Below are 13352 nucleotides of genomic sequence, written 5' to 3' on the forward strand. Positions count from 1 at the left end.
AAAGAAAAAAAAGCGGCCCGTCTATTTCCTGTTTTCTGTTTATTCCGAGCAGCCTGGTCTCATCCAAATTACCGTCCCCGTGCGATAAAAGCGCCTGCTCCGTCTACAGCTGAGCCAGGAAATGACATCACGTGGCGTTCTCTCATCACAAGGGAGCGTTGTGCAGGTCAACAAAATCTGTTCAATCGAGTTTTCAAGCTGGGACTCGGGTCTTTGAAGTGGCTTCTTTCACAATTGCAATTAAAGCTTTGCTGTTGGGACTCGTTTGTGTTCACCGTCAATTCAGATTTGGCTTTTTGGGTCCCGTTTAGCTTCGATTTGGAAGGAAGTACAGTTAAAAACATCAAAAATGGGCGTTAAAGGTTAGCTAAGAAACGTCAACACATGACTTAAAAATGATGTCATGTTGTTTTAGGGGCGTTGGATTGTCGGACGGTGTACACCACCTGTGGGTGGGGACCCAAAAGTATATATAATATAATATAATATAATATAATATAATATAATATAATATAATATAATATAATATAATATAATATAATATAATATAATATAATATTATATTATATTATATTATATTATATTATATTATATTATATTATATTATATTATATTATATTATATTATATTTTGGTGACTCAAGCCTTCCTTCTACAGTGCTGTAAATAATGAAGGTCACAGTACAGAACACGGGGGCAAACTGGTAAGTGAAGATACCAGAAAGAATGGTGGGGTGTGGGGGGGGGGGGGGGGGGGTAACAACAGAGTGAGGATCTTGGGTTTGACTTTAGGGCCTTTGACCTTGCTCGCCGTGGACAGGTTGTTAAATATCGTTTTTTATAATCGGGGGGGGGGGGGGTCAGATACCGATATCAACCGATAATTATTGGTACTGATTATCGGACATTACTGCTGCCTCGTGACCAGAATACTACATATTAATATAATAGTCTAATAGTAATGGTATATTTATTGATTTCTCAAATATGCGATATAGCGAGGGAGCGCTAATGGAACCGCCATACTGGGAGGGACGACTCCATCTTGGGTTAAAGCCTCGAATGTATTGTATTGTACCACTTCCACACAAAAGGGGATAACGTTGGACATGGCTGACTTCATGCGTTAAGGTAATGTCATGTAAGGTCATGTCTCATCAGTTTTTTGTGTCGTTACCAGGGATGGCCGATATTAGCTTTTTGGCCGATATTGTCCGATTTCTGATACCGATATCAGCCGATACCGACGGAATGAACACATATGTGTTGTATACAGCATTTTTAAAATATCGTTTTTTATAATCGGGTGAAAAAAATCAGATATCGATATCAACCGATAATTATTGGTACCGATTATCGGACATTACTGCCGCCTACATATTAATGTAATAGTCTAATAGCAATAGTAATAGTCTATTTATTGATTTCTCAAATATGCGATATAGCGAGGGAGCGCTAATGGAACCGCCATACTGGGAGGGACGACTCCATTTTGGGGTTAAAGCCTCGAATGTATTGTATTGTACCACTTCCACACAAAAGGGGATAACGTTGGACATGGCTGACTTCATGTGTTAAGGTAATGTCATGTAAGGTCATGTCTCATCAGTTTTTTGTGTCGTTACCAGGGATGGCCGATATTAGCTTTTTGGCCGATATTGTCCGATTTCTGATACCGATATCAGCCGATACCGACGGAATGAACACATATGTGTTGTATACAGAATTTTAAAAATATCGTTTTTTATAATCAGGGGGGAAAAAATCAGATACCGATATCAACCGATTATTGGTACCTATTATCGGACATGACTGCCGCCTACATATTAATGTAATAGTCTAATAGCAATAGTAATAGTCTATTTATTGATTTCTGAAATATGCGATATAGCGAGGGAGCGCTAATGGAACCGCCATACTGGGAGGGACGACTCCATCTTGGGTTAATGGCCCCCCGATGAAAGCTTCAATACGTTACCTATTCTCTCCAAAGAGCATTTAGTCACATGCTAGCATTTCCAGCTAATCCTATTAAAGGCTTGTTTTAATTAGGTCATGTCTAGCTTTTGTGACAAATTCAAGCGAAGCCACGTCGCGTATTTAGGGATGATTTTCGATGTCATCTCTCCTCTCCCGGTCTGCCTCGTCGTCGTCGCCACTAACGCAATATATTCCAGCGTTGGCACATTCGGCAGCCGGTGTCCAAATACACGCACACGTACCACAAATTGACACCTTTCCACAGTCACGCTGCATAACGTAAGTGTGCCTGCATCAAAGGTACAGTATGTTAGTGTTTTGATAATTGGGCCACATTATGATTTGGCGTATCGATGCCAATGGAAGGAGTACATTGCGCCCCAGTAATTGCTAAGGAGTGTAATGCATGACTAATTCATGTCAGGGTTCATTTATTAAAACGGACTTATCAATATTTCACACGCCTCCTCTATTATTCACATGAGAACATGCGCTGAAACGTATCTGTGTCAGGCCATGACGCTGGCGTGGCGAGGGGCTGTTTGTGTGTGTGTGTGTGTGTGTGTGTGTGTGCGTATGTGTTGTTGTTGTTTACCATTGGAAGTACAAATGTGTTGTTTTCCTCCTGTCGTTATGGGATGGTGTTCCACAGGTGACGCTGTTATGTTTGTTGTTATTATTATTATTATTATTATTATTATTGTTAGTAGTAGTAGTAGTAGTAGTAATATTAGTATTATTATGATTATTATTATTAGTAGTAGTGTTATTATTATTGTTAGTGTTATTAGTATTGCTATAATTGTATTATATTATTATTATTATTATTAGTAGTAGTAGTAGAGTAGTAGTAATATTAGTATTATTATTATTAGTAGTAGTAGTGTTATTATTATTGTTAGTGTTATTAGTATTGCTATTATTTTATTATATTATGAGTAGTATTATTATTGTTAGTATTATTTGTATTGCTGTTATTATTATATTATTTCTATAGTTATTATTGTTATTATTAGTAGTATTGATATTATTGTTGTTGTTATTGTTGTTAGTATTAATTGTATTGCTATTATTATTATATTATTATATTATTTTTATAGTTATTATTATTGTTATTATTAGTAGCCATGTTATTATTGTTGTTATTATTATTGTTAGTATTATTTGTATTGCTATTATTATGATATTGTTTTTATAGTTATTATTATTATTAGTAGTAGTAATAGTTATTATTATTATTATGTTATTTTTATAGTTATTATTATTATTAGTAGTAGTTGTAGTAATAGTTTTTATTATGTTATTTTTATAGTTATTATTGTTATTATTAGCAGTATTATTATTGTTGTTGTTATTATTGTTAGTATTATTTGTATTGCTATTGTTTTTATATTATTATATTATTTTTATAGTTATTATTAGTAGTAGTAGTATTGTTATTATTATTATGTTATTTTTATACTAAGAAAATATTTAGTTTATAAATAAGGAACTCTAACGTGATATGCACTCACCGGCCACAACAATTGGTACAAATACACATTCTCATAGCTTAGTGGCGTCAGTCACAAACGAGCATCTGAAAAAGCGGCGAAGAAGGACGCTGCCGACGCGGCGACGCCATGCAAGAGCAACAACAATTTGGAAAAGCGACGGAAGAAGACAATTGACTCCTGTAGCAACCCCCGTCCCCGTTCCTCCTCTTCTGTCTTTGAATCCCATCACACTCCCTCTGTCTCGTTGCCGCCCACCCTCCGAGAGATTACCGTTGCCATAGTGACGCAGCAGATTGGCTCGGAAGTCACAGTGGTTGTGGCTGCCATGGCAACGCTCGTATACTTATGTCTCACTCCCTTACCGCTGTCAGGGAGGTGTCGGGATGGCAGGCACGTATAAGAGCGCACAATGGCCCCCGCATCACGCCGTGTGTGTGTGTGTATGTGTGTGTTTTGTGTGTGTGTGTGTGTGTGTGTGTGTGCGGCGATGGCCGGATCCGCCAAGATGAAAGGTTGCCACGGCGTCAAGTCATTTTGTAAATGGCTTATGATTTATGCAGCACATTCTGCGCACTTTGCGTCGGTGCCAAAAGCGCCGTGGGACGGGGGGCGGGGGGGGGGGGGGGGGGGGGCGTTTGTGGGACACGTGGAGCCTGCTCGAGAGGGCCTCGTCGTCGCCCGTCGCAGTCTGTTGAAAATCCCGATATTTAAATACAGGAAATCGAATAAAGACGCTGGCGTTGGCGTGACTGGAGGGAGATATGTTCTCCCTTTTGTACATATGTTTCATCTCCATATCGATACAGTGTATATCTACTGTATATATATATATATATTTATATGGTAGCCATGGTTATGAAGTAGAATGTTGCCATGGAAACAGTCACAGAGAGGAGGGGATGGCTGGTTGAGAGATGGAGAGTAAAGAGTGAGGAGTGAAAGAATCAAGAAAGAGCTTCTATGTGTGTGTGTGTGTGTGTGTGTGTGTGTGTGTGGTACATGTTTATAACTCTCTGTGGACCACTTGGCGTTTGCGACCCGCCACTTGAGGACATTTTTGGTCATTTCTCATGTAAAGACTTGCCTTCAAATGACGTTTAGGACTTGAACTTGAGTGTAGGTGAGGCCAAGGGAAGGAACCCGATTGGGTCGGACACCAAGGTTGAAGTCACCGAGCGCCCTGGTGAGGATGGCGAGAGTGTGTGTGTGTGTGTGTGTGTGTGTGTGTGTGTGTGTGTGAGCGAGCGAGAGTGTGTGTGTGTGGGGGATGTGAAGTGATTTGAGTTCACCTGACATAAATATTCCCATGCACACACTCTTACACACTCCCACGCATGTTCACTATAATCGGCGTATGAGAGAAGTGTTTAAAGTGTGTGTGTGTGTGGGGAGGGGGGGGGCTGAAAAGAGGTGAAATGATTCCACCTGACAGCAACAATGCTGCTTTTTTTTTTTTTTGCTTTGTGTTGAGAAGCAGACACGAAGAAGCAATCACTGTAATTCATTCAGCATAAAGAGCATATTACTGTATGAAGAATGCCTAAATCAGGGGTCTCAAACACGCGGCCCGCGGGCCTTTCGGCAAGTTTGATACGGATGCTGTATGGTATCATGTACCCGGAAAAAATTATTACGTTTGATTAATGTTCATGTTAAAGGTTAAATAACTGTCAATAGTTATCCTCCCTATCTGTGTGGAAGTGGTAAGTTTTTGGGTTTGATATGGATGCTGTATGGTATCATGTACCCAGAAAAAAATTATTACGTTTGATTAATGTTCATGTTAAAGGTTAAATAACTGTTAATAGTTATCCTCCCTATCCGTGTGGAAGTGGTAAGTTTTTAAGCTATAGGTAAGCAAGTTCACCAAGCTCTCGATCTCCTTGGCCCATGCACACGCTGCATTAAAAACACTTAAAACATGTTTATTTACAGCAGGGGTCTCAAACACGCGGCCCGCGGGCCAAATGTGGTCCGCAGGACACGAGTTTGAGGCCCCCGCCTTGATATGAAAGTTTAATGTCAGTGCGGCCCCGCGCAAGTTTGATATGGATGCTGTATGGTATCATGTACCCGGAAAAAATTATTACGTTTGATTAATGTTCATGTTAAAGGTTAAATAACTCTTAATAGTTATCCTCCCTATCCGTGTGGAAGTGGTAAGTTTTTGGCCTATTTAAGTTTAAAGGAAATAACTTGAAGGCTACCGTTTAGGTCGCTAGCTCTCTAAGTTTGCGAGTTAGCATGTGTCTCAAGACCCTGCAGTTGCGCAATATGTTGTAAATAAAAAAAAAGTTTCATGTTTTGTCATGTCTACAGGGCTCTAATAATGCTTTGTTCATTTTAATCTGAAAAAAAATAATTTGTCTACCCACCAACTATATGTGGTTTCTTAAGTTTTTATTATTTGCCGTTTTTTTTTTTTATTATTATATATAGTCACATTTATACTTTTTTTAATTTACAACATATTGCGCAACTGCAGGGTCTTGAGACACACGCTAACTCGCAAACTGGAGAGCTAGCGACCTAAACGGTAGCCTTCAAGTTATTTCCTTTAAACTTAAATAGGCCAAAAACTTACCACTTCCACACGGATAGGGAGGATAACTATTAAGAGTTATTTAACCTTTAACATGAACATTAATCAAACGTAATATTTTTTTCTGGGTACATGATACCATACAGCATCCATATCAAACATTAAACTTTCATATCAAGGCGGGGGCCTCAAACTAGTGTCCTGCGGGCCACATTTGGCCCGCGGGCCGCATGTTTGAGACCCCTGTTTTAGTCCTATTTTATGCTCTTAGTGTTTAGCTTTTAACTCCAGTGTTTCCTCGGGGGGGGGGGGGGTCCTCTACACTGGGGGCTGTGTCAGGTCTGCTGAGGGGGTGCCATTCTTGGGTCCCTTCGACCCGGCCGGCTGGGGGATCCTCCCTTTGATGTGGGGGTCTGTTGGAGTCGGGGGGGCCCGGGTGCTGGTCCCCCCGATGGTGGGTGTAGGTGGGTGTGTCTAGTATGGAGGGTGGGTGGGGGAGGGGCTTTGTTTGTAATTGTTTTTCTTTTTAATTGTGGTTAATTGTTTTTAATTCTGTAAAGCATAAAGTGTTGTACAAATAAAGTTTGATTTGATTTGATTCAGGTACCTGATGAATGTGACGTTCGAGGGCCGTAATCTGTCGTTCAGCGAGGACGGCTACCAGATGCACCCCAAGCTGGTCATCATCCTGCTCAACAAAGACCGCCAGTGGGACCGGGTGAGTGTCCAACTTCCCGATTTCACCAAACGCCTCTTCTTAAGTCGCCGTCGCTTGTCGTCTTTGAAGGTTGTCACCGTATTCGGCGAGTTTGTTGCTTTGAGCCGCCCGATGGGGACGGCGATATGGTTTTGATATTTTCGGTTTTTAAGCCTTTTAAAGCCAACACTTTACAGACGCAGCTCTGATGAGATAGGATCAGATTGGGGAAGGTGCCTTTGAGCAGCGTGCTGCGGCACGGGCTCTGTAGTCGTGCTTCTGAGGGAACGTTTGCCAAAGCTGCTAATTATCACAAAGCAGCCATCAAAATGTTGGCAAGCCTATCAGGGTTTTTTTTTTTAATTATTAAATCAGGACATTTTTTTATTAAACATAAATATGCATGCTTAAGCATAAATTGTCATAATGGCTAAATGAAGTAAAATAGAAGATGCATTCAAAGACAGTGTGTAGTATTCTCCACTGGTCACTAATGTTACTGTAATGTTCCATGAGACACACAAGCACCAGAACCAGATTTGATCACCAAAACAACAGCTTTTTATTGCAGGTTTGAATAATCTCACACCAAGCATAATAATCTCTAACACAAGCTACTGTTTTGGCTGTATCCCACGCTAACGTTAATTACCCTTCAGTCCGCCTTCCCAATCGGCTCCTTTAGCACCGGAACTGGAACCGGAGCGACACGTGTGTCTATTTATGTCTTATTTTATTTTACTAAGTCAAAAATATTGGGTAATATGACTGTAAAGGTGACTATAGGGGTGTTATTTCATGTCTAGAGATCTCTAATAACATGAAAAACTGTGCTTTGAAGGTTGTAGGCAGGTTTTAGGTCACACAAAACATAAATATGCACACTTAATCAAAAATTGTAAAATAATAACAATGACTAAATGAAGTAAAATAGAAAAAGATGCATTCAAAGATGATGTGTAGTATTCTCCACTGGTCAGTAGGTGGCACTAATGTTACTGTAATGTTCCATGAGACACACAAGCACCAGATTTGATCACCAAAACAACAGCTTTTTATTGCAGGTTTGAATAATCTCACAACAAGCATAATCAGCTATAACACGGGCTACTGTTAACGGCCGTATCCCACGCTAATGTTAATTCCCACGCTAACGTTAGCACCGGAACTCATTCACAGCGACACATGGGTCTATTTATGTCTTATTTTATTTTATTAAGTCGACAATATTGGGTAATATGACTGTAAAGGTGACTATAGGGGTGCTATATTTCATGTCTAGAGATCTCTAATAACATGAAAAACAGTGCTTTGAAGGTTGTAAGCAGGTTTTAGGTCTATGCTCTAACTATGAAAATGGCTGGCCACAATATTAAGCACAATCTGAGTTAGGTGTCGCTAATGTTACTGTAATCTTTCATGAGACACACAAGCACCAGACTTGATCACCGAAACAACAGCTTTTTATTGCAGGTTTGATTAATCTCACACCAAGCATAATAATCTCTAACACGGGCTACTGTTAACGGCCGTATCCCACGCTAACGTTAATTACCCTTCAGTCCGCCTTCCCAATCGGCTCCTTCAGCACCGGAACTGGAACCGGAGCGACACGTGGGTCTATTTACGTCTTATTTTATTTTACTAAGTCGAAAATATTGGGTAATATGACTGTAAACGTGACTATAGGGGTGCTATTTCATGTCTAGAGATCTCTAATAACATGAAAAACTGTGCTTTGAAGGTTGTAAGCAGGTTTTAGGTCACACAAAACATAAATATGCACGCTTAATCAAAAATTGTAAAATAATAATGTCTAAATGAAGTAAAATAGAAAAAGATGCATTCAAAGATGATGTGTAGTATTCTCCACTGGTCAGTAGGTGGCACTAATGTTACTGTAATGTTCCATGAGACACACAAGCACCGGATTTGATCACCAAAACAACAGCTTTTTATTGCAGGTTTGAATAATCTCACACCAAGCACAATCATCTCTAACACTACTGTTAACGGCTGTATCCCACGCTAACGTTAATTCCCACGCTAACGTTAATCGGCTCCTTTAGCACCGGAACTCATTCACAGCGACACATGGGTTTATTTATGTCTTATTTTATTTTATTAAGTGGACAATATTGGGTAATATGACTGTAAATGTGACTATAGGGGTGCTATTTTATGTCTAGAGATCTCTAATAACATGAAAAACAGTGTTTTGAAGGTTGTAAGCAGGTTTTAGGTCTATGCTCTAACTAGGAAATGGCTGGCCACAATATTAAGCACAATCTGATGGGGGGGGGGTTAAGTGTGGGGGGGGGTCTACTTTGCCATGATGGCACGTTTTAGCAAACCCTCCAGTTGGAGAAGTTTCAAGGAGGACGGTGCCCCCTTTTTTTTTTTTTTTTTAAATTGAAGGCACCCCCCCCCCCCCAAACGTGGAACTTTTCCATTCCTGATTTTTCCCGAATCAACACGTCCTGAGCAAAGGGAGTCGTACAAACAACCCCACAAAGTCCAGATGTGAGAGGTCGGAGGTTAATAATCCATGAGCCACGTTGTCACGTCCCAAAATGAACGCCAAAAACACGCCGCCACCTGTAAAGCCACCTGCGTGACCCCCCCCCCCCCCCCCCCGCTGACTTCCGTGACTCTGCCTCTTTGCTCTTCTTTGTATATCTCCTTCTTCTCCCTCTCTAATCTATATTCTGTCCTCTGATCAGAGAACAAGGTGAGCGTCTCCCCTTCTGTCTCTCTGCCCCCCCCCACCCCCATTCTCCTTCTCACCCCACTCCCCCCCACCCCCTTGCTCCTGCTTTCACACTCATGTTTAATTCTCAGCTTGACTTCCATCTGAACCACTTTCCCTGGATCCTAATGAGGTCCGTCTCTTCCAAGCGTCCTTCCCGGCACCTTTTCAAGGAGTGTGAAGACTCTGGAGTGGAGTCCAGCCGTGTCGGTCTCGCCTTCCAGCCCCCCCCCCCCCCCCCCCCTTCCATGCCCCCATTCCTCCTTTCTCGCCAGCGGTGTCTCTATTACACCAGCTCGTGCGTGCTCAGAGAAGCGGACTGCGTGGTGCCCCCCCCCCCAGGGATACACGGCCTGAACTTGTCTACTCCGGGCAGCCTTGCCAAGATCCCTGCAGTGTGTGTGTGTGTGTGTGTGTGTGTGTGTGTGTGTACATATGCATATTTAACCATCTTGACTCGACACACTCAAGCCACCGCTCTGTCTCCGATTCCTACGTGCGTCCTCTCATCTGAGGATCCATCCCCATCCCACCCCCCGTAAGTGTCCTGAGTGGGCCGGCCACTCGAAGGGAAAGGGCGGTCTCCGCCGGTCTCCAAACGATGTCACGTGACCGGCGACCGGGGGAAAATTGACTAATTGATGACTCTCGCTTGGAGGAGAGCCACAAGGGCCGGCGAGTCCTCCAGACGTACGGCCGGACCGAGGAGGCGGGCGGCACTCTGCATCTGAATGAGCCCCGCATCGCCAGCTGGTCATGTGACTCTTCCTCCGCATTCCACCGTCCGCTTCTCGTCTCGTCTCCGCGGCGTTTATGCAATCCGTCTCTTTCCTCCTTATCGGCATTCTCCTCCTTTCTCTTTGTCAGACTCGTCCTCTAAGTTAACCTTCCTCTCCATGTGGCGTTCAGGGTCATTGAGTTTCTACCAACTCTTACTGGTTGTACAAGATGGATTCCGAAAGTACTACCTTAGCGGCCGACAAAGTAATGTCTTATATTTGTTGTTTAGCAACGCTACAAGTACAAATAAATCGTTTTTTGTCGTCCGTACATTCCAAAAGAACTTGAAGAAACCCACTAAACATTATTCTTATAGCCCCCGATGATTGGGTGGACGATTTTTGTGGGATTCGAACACATTGTTCGGTGGATTCTTTAGCCGTACAATAACCAAGACATATTTTTGGCAACAATTTCCCGCATCCTACGAAACGAATGCCTCACAGTTGAGTACAGACTTCGACCAAAAATATTAGTTGGTCCATCCGTCCGTGGGTTTTCATGGAGGCCTTCATCCGGATGTTCCCCAAACGCCCCCCCTTTCTACAGATTTCATGGAAAAGCCTGTTTGGATTTGTGTGTCATCCGGCTAACCGGATCTTTCCGGTTAGAAAACCGTTAGTAAACCTCGGTTTTTGTCGTCCGTACATTCCAAAAGAACTTGAAGAAACCCACTAAACATTATTCTTATAGCCCCCGATGATTGGGTGGACGATTTTTGTGGGATTCGAACAGATTGTTCGGTGATTCTTTAGCCGTACAATAATCAAGACATATTTTTGGCAACAATTTCCCGCATCCTACGAAACGAATGCCTCACAGTACAGACTTCGACCAAAAATATTAGTTGGTCCATCCGTCCGTGGGTTTTCAGGGAGGCCTTCATCCGGATGTTCCCCAAACGCCCCCCCCCCCCTTTCTACAGATTTCATGGAAAAGCCTGTTTGGATTTGTGTGTGATCCTGCTAACCGGATCTTTCCGGTTAAAAAAACGTTAGTAAACCTCGTTTTTTGTCGTCCGTACATTCCAAAAGAACTTGAAGAAACCCACTAAACATTATTCTTATAGCCCCCGATGATTGGGTGGACGATTTTTGTGGGATTCGAACAGATTGTTCGGTGGATTCATTAGCCGTACAATAACCAAGACATATTTTTGGCAACAATTTCCCGCATCCTACGAAACGAATGCCTCACAGTTGAGTACAGACTTCGACCAAAAATATTAGTTGGTCCATCCGTCCGTGGGTTTTCATGGAGGCCTTCATCCGGATGTTCCCCAAACGCCCCCCCTTTCTACAGATTTCATGGAAAAGCCTGTTTGGATTTGTGTGTCATCCGGCTAACCGGATCTTTCCGGTTAGAAAACCGTTACATGAACAAGACAAGAGGGTAATACGTTCTTTTCTGTTGACTCGTTCAAAACGGATCCTGTTCATTCTGGACTGGCAGACTAAATTAAACTAAAATAAAATAAAACTTCAATCCGAGTGATTGTTTGGGAACGGGGCTTTAGCTTTTCGGTTTTAACGCCATCCCTCTCTTCATCGTTCTCCAGGTGGGCAAATGGGAGAACGGGTCCCTCTCCATGAAGTACCACGTGTGGCCTCGGGACGAGCTTTACGGCGGGGCGGCCTCCAGGGAGGACGACCACCTGTCCATCGTGACGCTGGAGGAGGCTCCTTTCGTCATCGTGGAAGACGTGGACCCCCTCAGCGGGACCTGCATGAGGAACACCGTGCCCTGTCGCAAACAGATCAAAACCCTGTGAGACTCAAAGCTCGAGGTTGGCTAGCTAGCTGGGTTCAAGAGACCGTACTCTGAACTTCCTGTGTCCATATTACGCAGGAACCAGACCAAGGAGCCTGGGATCTACATCAAGCGTTGCTGTAAAGGTTTCTGCATCGACATCCTCAAGAAGATCGCCAAGTCGGTCAAGTTCACGTACGACTTGTACCTGGTTACCAATGGCAAACATGGCAAGAAGATCAACGGGACCTGGAATGGCATGGTGGGGGAGGTGAGGACCTTCTTCTTTCTTGGGGTTCCTACAAGCTAAAGCAGGCGGTTTTATGGTTTTATGGTTTTTATGTTATCCGGTCGCCTGGGGTGCTGGAGCCTATCCCAGCTGACTTCATACCTATGGACAATTTGGAGTCGCCAATTAACCTAGCATGTTTTTTTAATGGGGGGATAGACGTTAAAGGTTAGCTAAGAAGCGTCAACACTTGACATGTTGTTTTGGGGACATAAGATTGTTGAACAGTGTCCACCAACTGGTGGGTGGGGACCCAAAAGTGGGTCACGGGCTGGATTTTTGCAGATTAGAGGTAAATACCAGCAAGTTTATTTCAAAAGTAAATGTACTTATAGTGATGCAGCTGCCCTTTAGCCACCCTCGAGGGTGGGGGCATGCTGGAGCCTATCCCAGCTGTCTTCTGGGAGGCGGGGTACACCCTACAGCCCAGTGAAGATCATCAAAAATAGGCGTTAAAGGTTAGCTAAGAAGCGTCAACACTTGACTTAAACATAATGTCATGTTGTTTTGGGGGCATGAGATTGTTGAACAGTGTCCACCAACCGGTGGGTGGGGACCCAAAAGTGGGTCACGGGTGGAATTTTTGCAGATTAGAGGTAAATACCAGCAAGAGAAAACCCACGCATGCACGGGGAGAACATGCAAACTCCACACAGAGATGGCCGAGGGTGGGGAAAGACAAAATAAGAAGCCAAAAAGTTACCACTTCCACACAAAATAAGAGGAGGACTCATTCATTCATTCATTTTCTACCGCTTATCCTTACGAGGGTCGCGGGGGGTGCTGGAGCCTATCCCAGCTGTCTTCTTCAGGCGAGAGGCGGGGTACACCCTGGACTGGTGGCCAGCCAATCACAGGGCACATATAGACAAACAACCATTCACACTCACATTCATACCTATGGACAATTTGGAGTCGCTAATTAACCTAGCATGTTTTTGGAATGTGGGAGGAAACCCATGCATGCACGGGGAGAAACCCCCCACCGAGGGTGGAATCGAACCCGGGTCTCCTAGCTGTGAGGCCTGCGTGCTAACCACTCAATCACCGTGCAGCCGATGTTTTTTTTTT

General features: G+C 43.1%; 1 protein-coding gene across 6 annotated transcripts in view; it reads left to right on the forward strand.

The window, feature by feature from the left end:
- Window positions 1-13352, forward strand: part of LOC131103779 (glutamate receptor ionotropic, NMDA 2B-like) — a 143455-nt gene that overhangs the window by 95755 nt on the left and 34348 nt on the right. For all 6 annotated transcript variants that reach the window (XR_009119680.1, XM_058050306.1, XM_058050310.1 and 3 more), the window contains 3 exons: window positions 6621-6735; window positions 11802-12010; window positions 12092-12263. Coding sequence is in view for 5 of the 6 variants with exons in the window: in XM_058050306.1 (XP_057906289.1) it covers window positions 6621-6735; window positions 11802-12010; window positions 12092-12263 (496 nt within the window). In the remaining variant the exon portion in view is untranslated. The remainder of the gene's footprint in view (window positions 1-6620; window positions 6736-11801; window positions 12011-12091; window positions 12264-13352) is intronic.

Source organism: Doryrhamphus excisus, chromosome 15, assembly GCF_030265055.1.
Source record: "Doryrhamphus excisus isolate RoL2022-K1 chromosome 15, RoL_Dexc_1.0, whole genome shotgun sequence".
NCBI classification, from domain to species: domain Eukaryota; kingdom Metazoa; phylum Chordata; class Actinopteri; order Syngnathiformes; family Syngnathidae; genus Doryrhamphus; species Doryrhamphus excisus.